The sequence below is a fragment of the Thunnus albacares genome, chromosome 7 (genome assembly GCF_914725855.1).
Source record: "Thunnus albacares chromosome 7, fThuAlb1.1, whole genome shotgun sequence".
Classification (NCBI taxonomy): Eukaryota; Metazoa; Chordata; class Actinopteri; order Scombriformes; family Scombridae; genus Thunnus; species Thunnus albacares.
The window spans coordinates 31,163,326-31,180,146 of NC_058112.1; the positions used below are offsets into that span (position 1 = coordinate 31,163,326).

General features: G+C 40.6%; 1 protein-coding gene and 1 long non-coding RNA gene across 2 annotated transcripts in view; both read left to right on the forward strand.

Annotated features, from left to right (window-relative positions):
• The window catches only part of LOC122985399, a 365,027-nt gene that overhangs the window by 27,882 nt on the left and 320,324 nt on the right, over positions 1-16,821 (forward strand). The window lies entirely within an intron of this gene.
• The window catches only part of znf609a (zinc finger protein 609a), a 59,453-nt gene that overhangs the window by 20,772 nt on the left and 21,860 nt on the right, over positions 1-16,821 (forward strand). The window contains exon 2 of the mRNA XM_044355877.1: positions 8,174-9,013. Within this exon, the coding sequence (XP_044211812.1) occupies positions 8,294-9,013 (720 nt within the window). The 5' untranslated portion in view covers positions 8,174-8,293. The remainder of the gene's footprint in view (positions 1-8,173; positions 9,014-16,821) is intronic.

Sequence of the window (16,821 nt, forward strand, 5' to 3'; positions counted from 1 at the left end):
AAACTGGAGAAAGTTTCTATTTTGAGCCGCAAAAATTAGTCGATCGACTAAGTATGAATTGTCACCTGCTTTACGGCCCTTATCAATTAATCTGCAGATTAGTTTCTCGATTAGTCGTTCAGTCCATAAAATGTCAGATAATAGTGAAAAATGCTTGTTGTAATCTTCCACAGCTCAACACGGCGTCTTTAAACGTCTTGTTTTGTCCAACAGTCCAAAAATATTGAATTAACATTTATATAAAACAGAATTTGAGAAGCTAAAACCAGATTTTTTTGCATTTTTGCTTAAAAAATGATAATCCAAACATCAAAATAGTTAATAGATTAAGTTTTCTACCGATTGACTAATCACTTAATCGACTAATTGTTGCAGCTCTAAAATATTTTGATAATTAAATAGTCATTTTATACTCTTTAATGCAAAGATGCCAAAAATATTCTCCTTTCAGATCCTCAGATGTGAGTATTTGATGCTTTTCTTTGTCGTACATGATGGTAAACTGAATATTTTTGGGTTTTGGAAGAAATTTGAAGATGTAAACTTTGACTCAGGCATTAGTTATAAAAATAATTGGCAGTTTAATTGATAATGAAATAACACGGGCCGTCGGGTTGATGATGTATGACTATGTATCTTGGTAGAGTTCGGACATCTGTGTAGTGTCGAGTGACTCTTACAGAAGAAACATGTACGTTTGGCTGGATTCGATGAAGTTATCACAAATGAAAACAAAATATTTGGATTAGATTGCTTGAAAAGTCCAGGCTGATATGAGCTCATTGCAGATATATCGTATTGGTGTATGTGTCAGCCGATAAGTAAAAAAAAATTGCACAACAGGAATCAGTCCTTCTAGGAAAATGCGAATCTGCGATCGCAGTAATTAACACAAAGTCAAGAAATCTCTTCGAGCTTTCACTTTTGCTTAATTACCACAACTTTTCAACATGAAACGACCTCATCAGCAGACTGCTGGTGATTTGGACCAATAGTTGCCTGGTAACTTGGTGTCATCGCAGCACATTCAGCAAGTAGCAGAAGAAACTACAAAACCTCTGAGCCTTGATTTCACCACAGCCAACGACTCTGAGAGGATGATTCAGAGAATACTCAACCATGGTTTCATACATGAGTTGTGCACTCCGCTGCAGGTGTCACTTATTGCACCTTGGTTTTGGTTGTAACCTGCACGATGCTTCAGTTTGCATTCAGTTAGTCAGAAGAATACAAGCTGATGTTGTTCAGATGAGCATAATCTAGCTCAAACATAAAAATGGGCACTTTAGAGATGAAACTGTTTATTTTAATGGCTTTATTAACTGATTTTATTTGGTGCTAATGTTGAGATGAAAGTTTATTTAATAAAGGCTTATAGATGGAACATAAACACAAGAAAATAAGTTGAAATAGTAACACTGAAATATAGTTGTTTTGGTGATACGCAGGATGCTTTTCATGGAAGGAAGTGATTACATATGACTCTTCATCGGTAATTAATAAAATCACATTATTTTCTTGCAGTTTTTCCCATTTGACACAATTTTACTGCAAAAAGATCACATATGCAGATGCAAAAATCGCAAATTGTCTCACAATTTTTGAGAAAACCTGCCGCAAAATCAAACATTTTTTGGCTGCAATAATCACAAAAAACCTCCTGGAGTGACTGAGAAACGCCAAACTAGCAAGAAACGTTTGTCCACTAGAGAGCGCTGACAGTTGATTTTTCAACTTAAAATGTCTTGTTCAGTGTGTATCTTTGTCACAATTGTTTAAAAAACAAACTTTAAGGATCAAGATTGTTAGTTTATGTATTATAAATGTAGTATCAGCTCATATATATATGATTATTCGATGTGTAAAACACTCAAATTTGCGATGTGGATTTGACATTTTGAAGTGAAAAGCAGAACTATTCCGTGTTTATTGATTAGTTTTACTCCTTCGGATGCTTTGCAGAGAACATAACATCTAAACCTTTATATAGTAAAGACAGAAGACAACTTTAGATCACAGTTTTTATAACTTTATGAAGTTAGAATCTTTTTGAACAGGGGGGAAAACAATCAGCATCTCTAAGAATCTATAATGTCGACATGCTGTCAGCACAGTTCGTCCACCACTGGAACCAGAGTCTCAAATCCACCTCCGTACCAGTTTACATGGAACCAGTTTACCAGCCGTCCACACAGAGCCAGGGTAGCAGCAGCTGCTCAGCTGTAGCTGGCGTTTTCCCAGCCTCGTCTTCTCGCTCCTGCAGCGCAGCACAGCCTGCTGTAAATCACCCGGCGCTCTGACAGCGTGTTAATATCTGGGCGACGATTCACCCTGCCTTCCTGGGACATGTAGTTTACAGCCCAGTTGAGTCAGAAGAGGCCTCGCTAGCGTTCAGTCTGGTCTGTGTTGAGTTGTGGAATCGCTCAGGCCAAGTTTCCATCAGGGCGGCCGGATGATTTGTCCTGCTGTTGGTGAGAAGCCCGCCTGGCTCGCCTCGGCTGGAGCGTCTCGGGCTCATTTCCATATAAAGAGGCTCCTCTGTGGCTGACGGTCGGGGCAGGGAGCTCGGATGAGCGGGTAGCCCTGTGGAGGTCCTGCCACCACGCCGCCTTTAATTAAGTGTGGCATTAGAGGCAGTGGAGCAGAAAGTCTGATCTGAAAACAGCCTCTGCAGTCTGGATGCCACCAGCTAATCCACTCAGTCATTTTAACACAAGCGGCTTAAGAACGAGTGCGCCGGTTCGAACAGCAGAAGCTCAGCATGAGAACTGTGTAGACTTCATGTTCACCGCCGCTGAAAGTACAAACACAGCAGCTTCCATCCAGAGACACATACAGCATCCCAGTAACTGCCTAACAGTTAGCTTTTTAAATCATTCTAGTGTTGAAATGATCAGTCATTTAATCAATCACAGGGCTGAGTGTCGATTAAGAAGAAAACAACCTTATAAATCTGACCAATCAGATCGTGCGATGCCAACTCTCAGTACAATCTCAGACACTCTGTGTGTCGGAGCTGAAATGATTAGTCGTTTAATCCATTAGTCAATTGACAGAAATTTATCCAAAAACAATTTTTATTGCCGATTTTTGAATTGTTTGAGTCATTTATCAAGTCGAAGTGCAAAACACTCTGCTGCTTCCAGCTTCACACATGTGAGGTTTTATTTATTGCTTTTCTCTGCTTTGTATCAGTACAAATTAAATATCTTTGGGAGTTTTTTTGGCTGTCAGTCAGTCAGAGGAATTAATTAGAAGAATTCACTTTGGATTAGTGGAAAGTGAGACATATCTCACTGTTTTTTGATGTTTTAAAGGTTTAAAAAACACTTGGATTGTAAAAAAAAAAATTAGCTTTAGCTGCAGCCTTGCTAGCACCAACTACCAGAAAGTGTTGAGGTTTGTTGATCTATCAATAGAGAATTAAACACTTTTGAGAATTGATTAAATGTAAATCAAGATCCAAGCTTTTCAATTGTGAGACTTTTCTCTGTTTTTTTATATACAAACTTTATATTTTCTAGAGTAAATCAACAGATCTATGAGAGTGAAATGAAACAGTCTTGTCTGAAAATGATCCTTCTACAAACTAACTAATACAAATAGTCTTTCACCATTTTGAAAAGTGCACTTTATGTCATCCGATCCAACTCATCATCTGTTTGCTCTACACTTTCTGTCTCTGCTGTGTGTTTGTGCAGCGCTGGGTTCGTGTTTGCCGTGTGTTTTGATATAAGCCTCCCGTGTGTGTGTGTGTGTTTACTCTGTGTTGTTGACGCGTGTGTCGTCGGAGCATTTGAAGTCGTGCTATTAGCAGCAGGATTAGCGTTGCCCCCCCTCCCTCCCCTCCCCTCCTGTCTGACCATCTGGCCTCTCAGCCATTCAGGCGGAGAAGAAGGATTCAACATCTGATTGGCCGGAGCTGGGCAGTTAGGGTGTTAAGTAACTGCTCCCGCCACACAGGAGGTCAAAGGTCAGCCTGCTAGGTCTGATGTAGAGGGTGGGGGGGAGGAGGGAAGTAGAGTCAGCAAAAAAATATGAAGCGTCCTCTGACAGGAAACGGCATCAAATCACACAAATGATCGTTGTTTTGTTTACGGCAGGAGGTAATAAAACGTCGGAATGAACTTTTGACTTCCTGTGTACAGATTGTAGAAAACGGCTTCATACGCAGATTTTAATCAAGAGCCGAATGATTAGTTTTTATTCAGGACTGTTGTCTCTCTGCTTACTATAAACCATGGCTCAGTGGTTTTTGTTGTTGTTTAATTTATGAATAAAATAGATTTCTAACACAGTTTAGGATTGTATCTGATGTCATAACAGCTTATTTTAATCCCTCTAAACGTGACTCATATGTGAATATATGTTCTTTTATTGTTGATTCACACACAATATACAGCTGCAGCTTTATGTGTGGTTGATAAAAAGTCCTGTTGTTGTTGTTGTTGTTGTTGTTGCCAGTGTTTGAATCACACATTCAAATCTTAATTCTGGTTGGGTTTTTTTTTTATGACTTAATTTCAGCCGCATGCAGGATTCAATTGGTTTTAGTTTGCAGATTGACAAATGTGATAATTTGAAGCTTCTCTGTCATGCATAATAGAGAACTGACTATCTTTTGGATTTTATGACTGTTGATCACACAAAATATTCGTCTCTTTGAGCTTTAAGACGTTTTTCTGGCATTTTATTGACAGAACGATGAATTAGTTGCAGCCTGAATCCAATTTATTCTCACATACGACAGAGAAAAGCATCAAATTTTCACAAATAAAAAGCTGGAAACGATGAACCCCGATCGATGACACGACTTAGTTTTTTCAGCTCTGAAATGATACGAGATAGTAATTCAGTTTTTGACCTCGTTAGTTTCAGTTTCTGACTAAAATCAGCCGTTAACGTCTCTTTTTATTAACACAAACTTCCGCTGACAGGACCTAAACACATCACTCCCATCGCTTCAAGTTTTCCAAAATAGATTTCTTGACCTCGTAGAAACATCCTGTGGGGATTTTAGAATCAGATCTTTGTCTCTGTTTGGGCTCCAAAAAAAAAAAAAAAAATCTATATTTGTCCAACAGTGCTGTTCCTGGATCCAAGCCTCCCCTGTCAAATTAATTTCACGGTGATCTGAGAAAATGTTTTCAAATTATCCTGCCGACAGTCGAACGGGGGCTCAGCGGCGGGTGGAAAGGCGCAGTCATCGTTTTTGGCTGATGATGGCGAGCGTCAGGGTTACTGCGGAGGATGAGGCCCGGTGTGAATGATGGAGGCTAAAACAGGAAAAGCAGCCGTTTATCCCTCCAAACCTCAATCCATCAAACACAATAAACTCCACGGACTCGGCGTCCTTGTTTACACTTCCATCGAGTGCAGACGAGTGTTGAGATTTTTCACTTTTTTTTTTTTTTTAAGATTAGATAAGTTGTGTGATTGATTAGGAGCTTGTTTGGGAAGTTGTGACACATTTCTGGAATTTGACTAAAAGTTGACAGCTCTTCATTAGTAAGGATGAAGAAAACTGGGAACAGTTCTCCCGATGATGAAAGCTCAGGATTTGAACATTTTACAGGCTGGATATTCTGCATTCACAGATAAATATTACAGATAGATTGATTCATCATCATTTTTGAAGCAGAATCAACAGATATTTAATGGTTCCAGCTTCTCAAATGTGAGAATTACCTGCTTTACTTGATCTTACAGTGTTTCCTACAGAAGTAGAATCTATCTGTGGCGGCAGCTGACGGGTCCCAAAATTAATTTAACGTCTGTCGGAGCCCTGCACGCTTGTTAATAACTTATGTGAAGAGTTGGATCTCCGAGATTGTGTTGAGAACATAGATAGACCGACTTATCCAGGTTAACTTGAATGCATCAGTGTCGGACATATTGTGCACAGGTGTTGATGATCCAACCAGATTGATTCGACCAGCCTACTTCTCTGTGGGGAAAAGCGGGAAAATCTGGGGCTCTTTTCTTTAAGCTAATTTATGCTAATTTCCTCGCGTCCTCCGGCCGTGACCCGGAAACCGCTCTCCTTCCGTCATCGTCAAGGATCTTCCACCTTAGATGCACCTCAAGGACAGGAGGAGAGAGGATCGAATGTATTGATCGGTCAGCTGATCTGACGGGACAGTAAACAGTCAGGCTGTTGTGGAATCAGCCATAATGTCGTTATGTTAATGTACTTGATTATAATCAGTGGAATGACACCACCGACATCAGCTGTTTATATTTATTAATAAAATAAAAATTAGTAAATCATGAACCAATCATAAAAAACACTCGTGTGATTTTTATTATTGTTCCTCAGAAGCCAAAAAGCTTCTCCTTTTCTTCTTTTCCGTTTCAAATACATCTCAGCTCCTTCAGGAAAATATGACTCCGCACAGCTGTGTGTCTCCTATAAAATCATCCTAAGCCTGAAAATTATGTCAGACTTTCACAAACTAGATAAGCCATATTTTATTTAGACACATCCTGCAGCTGTTGTCGCTGCTACTTTAAGTCGGTTCTGTTCTTTCGGTAATTAACGGATTTAAATTGTCTATTTGTGTCTAATCGTGTGACAGCCGGACGCTGCTGTAGAAATGATTACGTAACAGTTTAAAGTGTTAATTAACTGCACGTGAATTTTAAGTTTAAACTGTAGAGTTTTGATCATTTCTACATATTGATAGCTGACTTATATTTGACATTTATGATGATGTACGTCATGAATACTTGTCGTCTCTTCAAAGTGACGCAGGAGTGAACGTCCCGTTTGGTGAATTAAACTCCTCCGTCCTCGCACCTCCTCGCCGGGAGGAGCTGAGACACGAGGAAGAGACGCGTTAGCTTAATGAAAAGCACATATATAACCCTCCCCTTCTTCTTCTTCTTCTGTGGTTTTACCGGAGGACTAACCAACGTTAAAGGCGCATACTGCCACCTGCTGTACCGGAGTGTGTAACATCCTGCTAGTCACACACGGCCCGATGTTGTGCGTTTGTGAGAGAGAGAGAGAGAGAGAGAGAGACACAGCTACAAAAATAGAAAATCAATATGTGGTGTAATTATGATATTGTGGCAGGCTGCCATAAATAAATGAATGTATGGGAAACACTGTCTTATATAATAGTAAATGTAGTATTTTAGGGTTTCGGACTGTTGTTTTGACAAAACAAGATATGTGATGACATCACCGTGTGCTCTAGGACACTGCGATGGACATTTTTTAAAAAATTTTTTTTTTTACTATTTTCAGATGTTGTATTGAAAAACTTTGACTGTTGCACAATGCAGCCTTTATGTGTTTTAATAAACCTCCCCCCCCCCCCCACCCACTTCACCAGTCTGTCCCAAAAACAAACAAAAAAAAAAAACCAAACAAAAAACCAACCAGTCGACAGGAAGGAACCAGACCAACTGTGATCACAACAAACAGGCCTTCAAAGCCTCCAGGACAGTTTCACTCCTGCTTTTTTCTGCAACTCACTCACAAGTCTGAAATATAGGCCTCAAATATTCTCAGGAAACACCTTCGCTTTCTGTCTCCTTTCTGTTTGCACGCCAGACGGTTTTCTCATATCATCTGTCTGATGCTGTTGAAAGCACGTGGGGGGTGGTGGAGGGGGGGGCAGACGCTGTAATATGTATCGATAGATTTAATCTTTGTCTTGTAATGTCGTGTTGGTCGTTGTCCTGATCTCCTACTTCAGGCTGCTGCTGCTGCAGGATGTTCAAAATAAAAGCACGGCGCTTTAGACTCGTTTACTCTTGTGACCATTGAAAATCTAAAGAGGAAGTGTGCTTCATTTTTATCTATATTTAACATTGATCTTAATCTTCTTTATGTACAGGATGGTAGTAGGATTTTTGGCTTATAATGTAGGTATAAGCAGATATATCTGTGCCCACAGGAGTTATAATTGTTGACAAATACATTAATAAACACTGATATCTGCTTACAACTACATTATAGTGTGTTATAAACATTTATCAACTGTTTGTATGTTGATTATAAATCAAAAATAGGTCACTGTTTTCACCATTTTCCAACACTTGATGGACAAAACGATTATTCACAATTAGAAAAAGTTATGAAACTGGTTGATAATCTTTGTTTTCTTGCCTGTTGCTGCTGGTTCGTCCATCGCTGACCTGTTGTTGTTCGTCCTGTGTGCAGGAGGCGATGTGGGGAGCAGGGAGGAGGCGCGGGGTCCTGCCCTGAGGAGGCGTCCTGCGGCTGGGAGGAGCGCGGCCCTCCTGCGGCCCTCCTGCGGCGCTCCGGGACGCTCCTACTAAGATGTCCCTCAGCAGCGGCCCTGCAGGCGGGAAAGGTGTGGACTCCAACGCGGTGGACACGTACGACAGTGGCGATGAGTGGGATATCGGTGTTGGCAATCTGATCATCGACCTGGACGCCGACTTGGAGAAGGACAAACTAGAGATGTCTAGCAGTAAGGAGGGAGGGGGCATGGCCGCCCCTCCCAGCGCTGTGGCTGCTTTACCTGACAATATCAAGTTCGTTAGTCCTGTAGCCGCCGCGCAGGGCAAAGAGAGCAAATCCAAATCCAAACGTAGTAAAAACTCTAAGGAGAGCGTTAAGGCCCCGGTCTCAGACGGCGCCAAGAAGGAGGTTCAAGGTCGGGCCCCTGGGGACCCGCCACCCCAGAACCCCAACTCCACCCCGACTAAGGGAACTGACAAGTCTAGTAAACCCTCGCGTACCCTCCCAGCTGTAAAAAAGGACAAGGACGGGGTGTCTGGGAAAACTAAGAAAGAGAAAATGGAGGTTGTGGTTAACACTGAGAAAGAGTCCGGGGCCCCCATCCTGCCTTTAGGGGCCCCTCGCAGCAGCCCGTTCGAGGGCCAACAAAACCCTGAGTTAGCTGCAGCCGAGCAGCTCGGAAATATGGCACTGGACTCGGCGGGGATTGGCCAGCCTGTCGCCATGACAACGGAGCAAGAGGAGGTGGACAACGGTGAATGCCGAAACCTGAAGAAAGTCGTCGGCGGTGAGAAGGTAAGAGGAAGCAGACAGGATATGTTTTTTAATCTGTTTAACATGTTTGAACACTACGTACGTTGCTAAAGAACACTTAAGCAGCCTTTCAGTAAAATATTGAGTTATAATGCCGTACTCTTCTTTTTCTATTCATCTCTCCTTTGTGTGTGTTGGCTCTCGGAACATAACTGTGCTGTAATTTTAACCAGAGACGAATGCGACTCCTCTGGTTAAATAAAGAGCAAAAAAATATAAATGTAATGCTGGATTGAGACTCAGAATTTGAATCCTCAAGCTGCGGATGATCTCACCTAATCCTGTTGATAACTGAAAGGTCTTCTGCACTCTGTCTGTGGATTGGTGAGGTATTAATGTGACACTGTGAAAAGCTGCACCGCAGTGATTTCTTTAAAGTTGTGAGACTCAGAGGAGACGGAAAACAAAGCAGGGAGAGATCGAGTTATCCTGACTTTCAGTTAGACTACAGTCTGTGCGATATGACGATTTTTATATATATATATATATATGTGTATCTTTACAGTAATATCTTTCTGTCATTTGGACAATGCTTTGTGTTCTTCCGCACAACACGGATGCTGGCAGGAAATTTGCACAAAGACAACACAGACGAACTCGGAGGAGAGCGAACGTGACACAGAAAGGGTTAATTCCGAACAGGAGGACTCCGACCAGCCGAGACAAAACAAGGAGCAAAACCACAAAACCATACTGTACAGATCATGTTGCAGACCGATCCCCACAACAGACTCAGAAACCACTAACCTCTCTTACCACCTACACAATAGGTCTCTCCATTCGGTCATTTATATAAACTATTTACTCACTGAATTTACAGAAAATGTGTAACTGGATATGAGATTTTGGTCATAGCTCACAGTCAAACCCCAAGAAACACTGGATCCTACATTTCCCACAATGCAACCAGCAGCATCTTTTTTTGTTAGACCCTCCAGTTCTGACATCATCAGGGTTTTTTTCACGCTTCGCAAAGCTCCTCCACAGGCTGAGCACTTCTCCTCCTGACAAGTTAAGTGACCTTTCATGTGTAAAACTGAAGTGAGTCTGTAGCTTTCACAAAGCAGAATAAATATTAAATAAAAATCTATAGAACATCCAGACTAGTAACAAAGAGCTGGTGTGTGTGTGTGTTTTAGTCGATCCGTTCGGTAACGTTTTCACTGTTCTCTCTGAAAGTCTGACGAAATTAATGATTGTTTCCAGTTGGAGTTTACTGTGGAACAGGAAATTGCTGTGTCTTTTCCCTCAGACTCTCCCTAAAATAACCTCCTAGTTTAGAGTCACTTGCCCTGAACGAACTGAGACAGAGAGAGAGAGAGAGAGAGAGATAACTAACCAGCAGCCTCGTTTTGCAAAGAGGCTGATGTTAATGTTCAAAGCCTTATGCTACTGTTTGGCTGCAAAATATATTAGAATTAGTTTCAGAGCATTTCTCCCTTTGCACCATGTGTGAAATATCTAAATCATAAAAATCAAGATTCTTATTTCAAGGTTTAACCTTTTTTGTTCATTTAACTAAATATAATAAACTGCTCAGTGTATGGATCGGCGTTATATCTATATTTTTGTTTTTGGACAAAATGTAAAAAAATTCAAAAAGGTTACTGTTAAAGTAGCACACACACACAACAGTCCAGTAAACTGTGAAATGAATAGTTAGACTATATGTGCACCTGCTGCCGTTTATGTCTGTGGTGACTTGGTTAAAATAAGCACCGCTCAGAGATCACCTCTTGTTGGTAGAAACGTGACAGTTTTGAGCAGCAGACTGGTTAACGTTCACAACCTGAAAACGAGCCGAGCAGCATCATACATGAAATGTTGATTAAAGGCTTGAGAAGAGATTTGTCAGCATCTGAGTTTAAGGAATCCGGGTGTTTTGCCAACCGGGAACCAGATCCAAAATGGAAACCAGCGATCAGAACTCCTCCCTAGCTCTGGATATCTAGTAGTGAAGTTAACAGACACATTTAGGAGAAGGACAGACTGAAAACATCTCTCCACACTGATCTGTGCTCTCTGTTTGTGTTAACTGAAGAGGTCTCATCTCTGGAAACCGTTCAGTCGACTCCCAGCTCTTCAACGCTTGAAACCAGTAGTTCAGTTTGGCCCTACCTGCTGGGTAGCTAACGCTAGCTAGCTCAAATGTGTTTTCATATCAATGATGGTTAGCTGAGCTGAAAGTTGACATTTTCTATACACCAAATCCATCTGGGTCCGTGAGGAAATGATTAAATCCCATTTTCAGCTCTTCTCCAGTTCAGTAGAGATGGATAAAGTGTATCACAGTGAAAAGAAGTTTCAGTCTGGGTTGTTATTGCATTTAAAGTTTTTCCTCTTCAGAATAAATTATTCAACAACAAGCAAAAAGTCGACTTTTACAGTCAGTCCCTTCAGTGGCTGCCATCATTTTTACTCCTGAGTAACATGTGATATTTACAGTGTTTTAGAGTAGAAGGCAAAATGGCAAATGTTTCCTGAGGCGATGAGTGGGATGTAAAAAAAAAAAAAAAAAGTCACACTGGAATTGTACTTTAATGCAGCAGTACTGTGGTTTTCCAGATGGAAGTTTAGGTTTTTGTCTGCTCAGTATCTCCTCCACAGCTCCTCATCTTCTTACCAAATTTAGCTTAGTGCTGATGTTTCCAGTCCTGCCAAACCTCCCCGCTGGCCTCCACTCCGGGCTGCAGCTATCAGCCGCTCAGAGCTGTCTGTTATCCAGCACTGCAACGCTCTGCTGCCAAGTTCCAGCACTTACTCTCCACTGCTGTCCTCCAGCTAGCTGTCCTCCTCTGTCCGTCAGACATATTAAACCAGAGGCCTCGCTGTCACCTCTGACCTCTTAAATGCAAGCAATGACCCAGCTGCCAGTTAGTTTTGCAGATTATTGACCTCATAAGAGCTTGGCCACTTAAATCTTTACACAGTTATCTGACTTGTTCAAATAAATCTGCTTTTGGCTGTAATGGAAAAATCTCCCCTTCCTGCGTTAGGTCACATCAATCTGTGATATTTCACACATTGCAGGATTTAATTTGAGTGAAAGTTTGGAGGAAAAACTTAAATCATCTTAACATAACATTACAATGTGTTATAATATATTTATTAGCTGTTTATACACTGCTTATAAACGCTAAATATAAGGACCTAAAGTGCAGTCTTTACTGTTAATATCACAGACTGCACAGTACAGTTGCTATATGCTGGCTAAAATAGCATCATCTGAGAATCATCTGAGCTATTTACAAAGTAATCTAATCTAACCCAGTTTCTGTTTTTAGATATTGCTGTGGTTGTTGATTCTTCCAGCAGATCTTAGTCTTTGTTTTGTCTGACCTTCTCTTCAGTTTAGCAGCACTAATTCCCCATTGAGCCAACTTCTCCATAAACAAATCAGTTATAACATAGCCCGCGGGAGTCATCTGGAGTCATCAAATGTGTGGTTCATTTAAGGATTTGAAGTGAAAGTTTAAACGCTTGTTGTCACAGGATTAAAGACTGTAGATGTCAACGGGCTCTTTACTCAAAATTAAACAACTGATTCAGGATTAAACAGTTTGCTAATTTAGGAGTAAATACACTGTTAATATATGTATTTATTTATATTTATTATTTATAGTCCAGCTGTGTGTTGAAGGTTAAACTGGCCGTTGACTCAGGATAAAAAGGGTTTTAATTCAGGATAAAACGTACTGTTGATTCAAGGTTAAACGGCTTAATGATCCAGGGTTAAATGGGTTGTTGATCCAGGGTTAAACGGGTTGTGAATCTGGGGTTAAACGGGTTGTTGATCCGGGGTTAAACAGGTTGTAGATCCAGGGTTAAACGGGTTGTTGATTCAAGGTTAAACAGGTTGTTGATTCAGGGTTAAATGGGTTGTTGATTCAGGGTTAAACGGGTTGTTGATTCAGGGTTAAACGGGTTGTTGATTCAGGGTTAAACGGGTTGTTGATTCAGGGTTAAACGGGTTGTTGATTCAAGGTTAAACGGGTTGTTGATTTAGGGTTAAACGAGTTGTTGATTTGGGGTTAAATTGGTTGTTGATCCAGGGTTAAACGGGTTGTTGATTCAGGGTTAAACGGGTTGTTGATTCAGGGTTAAACGGGTTGTTGATTCAAGGTTAAACGAGTTGTTGATCCAGGGTTAAATGAGTTGTTGATTCAGGGTTAAACAGGTTGTTGATTCAGGGTTAAATTGGTTGGTAATTCAGGGTTAAATGAGTTGTTGATTCAGGGTTAAACGGGTTGTTGATCCAGAGTTTAACGGTTTGTTGATCAAGCGTTAAACAGGTTGTTGATCCAGTGTTAAATTGGTTGTTGATCCAGTGTTAAATTGGTTGTTGATCCAGTGTTAAATTGGTTGTTGATCCAGTGTTAAATTGGTTGTTGATCAAGGATTAAACAGGTTGTTGATCCAGTGTTAAATTGGTTGTTGATCCAGTGTTAAATTGGTTGTTGATCCAGTGTTAAATTGGTTGTTGATCCAGTGTTAAATTGGTTGTTGATCCAGGGTTAAACAGGTTGTTGATCCAGTGTTAAATTGGTTGTTGATCCAGTGTTAAATTGGTTGTTGATCCAGTGTTAAATTGGTTGTTGATCCAGTGTTAAATTGGTTGTTGATCCAGTGTTAAATTGGTTGTTGACCCAGTGTTAAATTGGTTGTTGATCCAGGGTTAAATTGGTTGTTGATCCAGGGTTAAACAGGCTGTTGATCCAGGGTTAAACAGGCTGTTGATCCAGGATTAAATTGGTTGGTAATTCAGGGTTTAACAGTTTGTTGATGTCAAATAGAAATCTGTTTCTGCTCTTGTTTGACCAGCACATGAGACCTTCTGCTCCCTGGTGTCTTTGGTTGATAAATGATGATTTAATTGACGTTTTGCTGTGTGAAACATAATTGTGGTGAAGCGTATAAGCAGCTTAATGCGACACAGGCCGAGCTGCTGTCAGCGGACTGCTGCTTTAAATTTTACAATTGAAATGTCTGAGTTCAGTGTAAGTGCTTGACATTTCCAAGAGCCACTTTCTGTCTGACCCACTGTGGCCAAATCACCCGAGGCATAAGACAGAGCGAGTCTATTTCAACACCACTGACAGAAACAGAAACAGATGGCATTACGTGGAAGAAAAACTCAGACTAAACACAAAGTAAAGACTGTCAAAGGAGTTCAGCATTGTCTTCCTACTGGACAGTTTACAGCGAAGGCAGACAGGAAAGGTTAGAGAAAGAGATGGAGGTGGGGTGTTCTTCCTGTGAGCAGCAAGATTTAGAAAATGTGACGTCACATCTGGATATTTCCAGCAGCCCCAGTGGTGTTTGATTAGAAAATAAACATGAATCGGTCATCTGGCAAATGGTAGAGTCCAGGTTCAGTTTGGTTCATTCTGGTTCCATTTTTGTCTTTATCACAGTTCTTACCCCACATGCAAAGTATTATTGTTTTCAGCACTGACTTTTCATTTTGTCAGTTTAACAAAGTATTAGTATTATTAAACAATTAGTCGTCTAGTCTAGAAAATGTCTTTTTTATTGACCAACAGTCAAAAACCCAAAGATATTCAGTTTACTGTCACAGAGAACTAAAGAAACCAGAAAATATTCACCTTTACCAGGCTGGAATCTGAAAATTTCCAGTCTCCCTCCCATTCTGTGATGGCCGACTTTCACTCCACCTTTTGAGCGAAGCCGTTCGGAACGATCATTAACACATTTGATTTCCGAAGTGGTCGGGTAACACGCTGTAAGAACCAGTTCTGATCAACCATAAATCGACCTTAAAGCTGCCAGTAGCCCAGACTACAAGAAATGTACAAATCTTTAGAGACAGTCACTCAAAATATTATAGAACAAAGAAAGAAAAATGTTGATTCGGTATTATAATGAAAAAAAAAGTAAGAAATTAACCTTAAATACAGTCTATTTACATGTAAAGTAATTCATTGACTTCTTTTTGTACCTTTTTCATTGTAAGTACATGTGTTTGCCGACTCTCTGCGCTCTCAGCTTTCAAATAAAGTTAAAAAACTACCAAAAAAAAATATATGTAAGAAAAGATACATAAACTTGTCATTGCTCACTGGTGGATAAACAGTGTAATGGAGATGTTGTTTCAAAGATACATTAGACATATGTTTGGCATTCCTTTAATGCGATTTCCTTTTGCTTATCAGTTGACATTTTCGCCAGTACAGATTTATTTTTACTAAGCTAGAATCAGCTGATGATATTCACCATATAATATATTGGTCAGGCTCTATCTTTCATTTTGTCACGTAGCCTCCGAGTCAGCCACACTGGATGAACTTGTCTCTGCACAGTTCCCCTGACATTTGATTTATTTCAGCCTTATTGTTTTTATAGCTCAGCATATATTTTTGTAATGCTGACAATAGCCTGAGTTATTTCTTTCCACTGCAGTTTCACTTTTCTTCATCTAAAGCAGCCAAACACTGTAAAACAGAGTCTGGAAGGTATTAAGGTATGAAACAATGGCTCCTGCCCAGGCTGACGCTCCACCTGCACATAAAACCTACAGCAGAGAGCTACGAGCTCTGTTCTCGGGGGTTGTCGAAAGGTTTTCTGGGAAAAAAAAAAACAAAGGAGAAGAAGAAGAAGATGAGGCAGGATGAGGGGGAAGGCATGTTCGCTGAAAAAGTAAATTAAAACATCTCGCTAACGGGCCCCCTGACACCTCCGCTCTGCAGCCGGGGTTCCTGGAAGTATGTCGAACAGAACGAATCACATGTCTGAACCCTGCGACAGCTCCTCGGCAGTCACATGTTTCCTCAGCGGGAGGCTTGACAGTGAGAGTAGGCGAAATTGACCTCTTTTTTTTTTTTTTTTTTTCCTCCCCACCTTGTACATTCATTTTTGTTTTTGAATTAGTCTTAAATTCAATTCCAGACACCGTTTTAAAAAGTCAAACTGTAACCGCCTGAAACCCCCAGATTCTCAGACCCCACCGTCATTCTGGGAATTGGAGTCTTGGGCCTCCATCTCTGTGGATCTCCCTCCCTTCCATCCCAGATGTTATTTCAGTGTCCTTGGAGTGTGTTGGCGTCCCGTGGAGAAATAACTGCTAACCTGTTGTTCATTTCTAACATTCCTCTGGGTGCGTGAGAGAGCAAGGAGGAGTTTCCAAGTAGTCCTTCAGGGGGTTTCAAGGGTCATTGAGGGGAGTTCAGAGGGATTGTGGGTATATGTTGCAGTGAGGCCCATCATGAAGTTTCCTGCGACTTTTGGGGGAGTGTATGGAGGCGTTTTTAGTGAGATTAAAGGGCACTGAGGGATTTTTTTTTTGGTGGGATGTTGAGGGAGTTCCAGCTTTCGTTGGAGAATTTTCAGGGTGAAGAATGATGCTCTGGTCCTCTATAAGTGTGTTTCCATCCATCCATGTGCATAAAAACACCTGAGTGGAAACGCTGGATATTCAAACGAAAAAAAGTTATTTCACAAAAAAATATTTTCCCGTTTGGCTGATGTGGAAAAATTGACGTGCTTATAAAAAAAACAAAATGTGACAGAAGTGCAAAGTTAGCTATTTAGAGCTGAAATCAGAAAAACCATTTTGATAATCGATTCATAGTTTTGGTCATTTCTTCAAGCAAACACTCTAGATTACAGCTTCACAAATGGGAAGATTTGCTGCTTTCTCAGTCATATATGACAGTAAAGTGAATATAGTTGCGTTTTGGACTGTTAATTGGACAAAAAAGTACATCTCCTAGAGTTCTTAAAAAATTTTTTTCTCTCATTTCTGAAAATGCATGGACACATAAAATTATCAA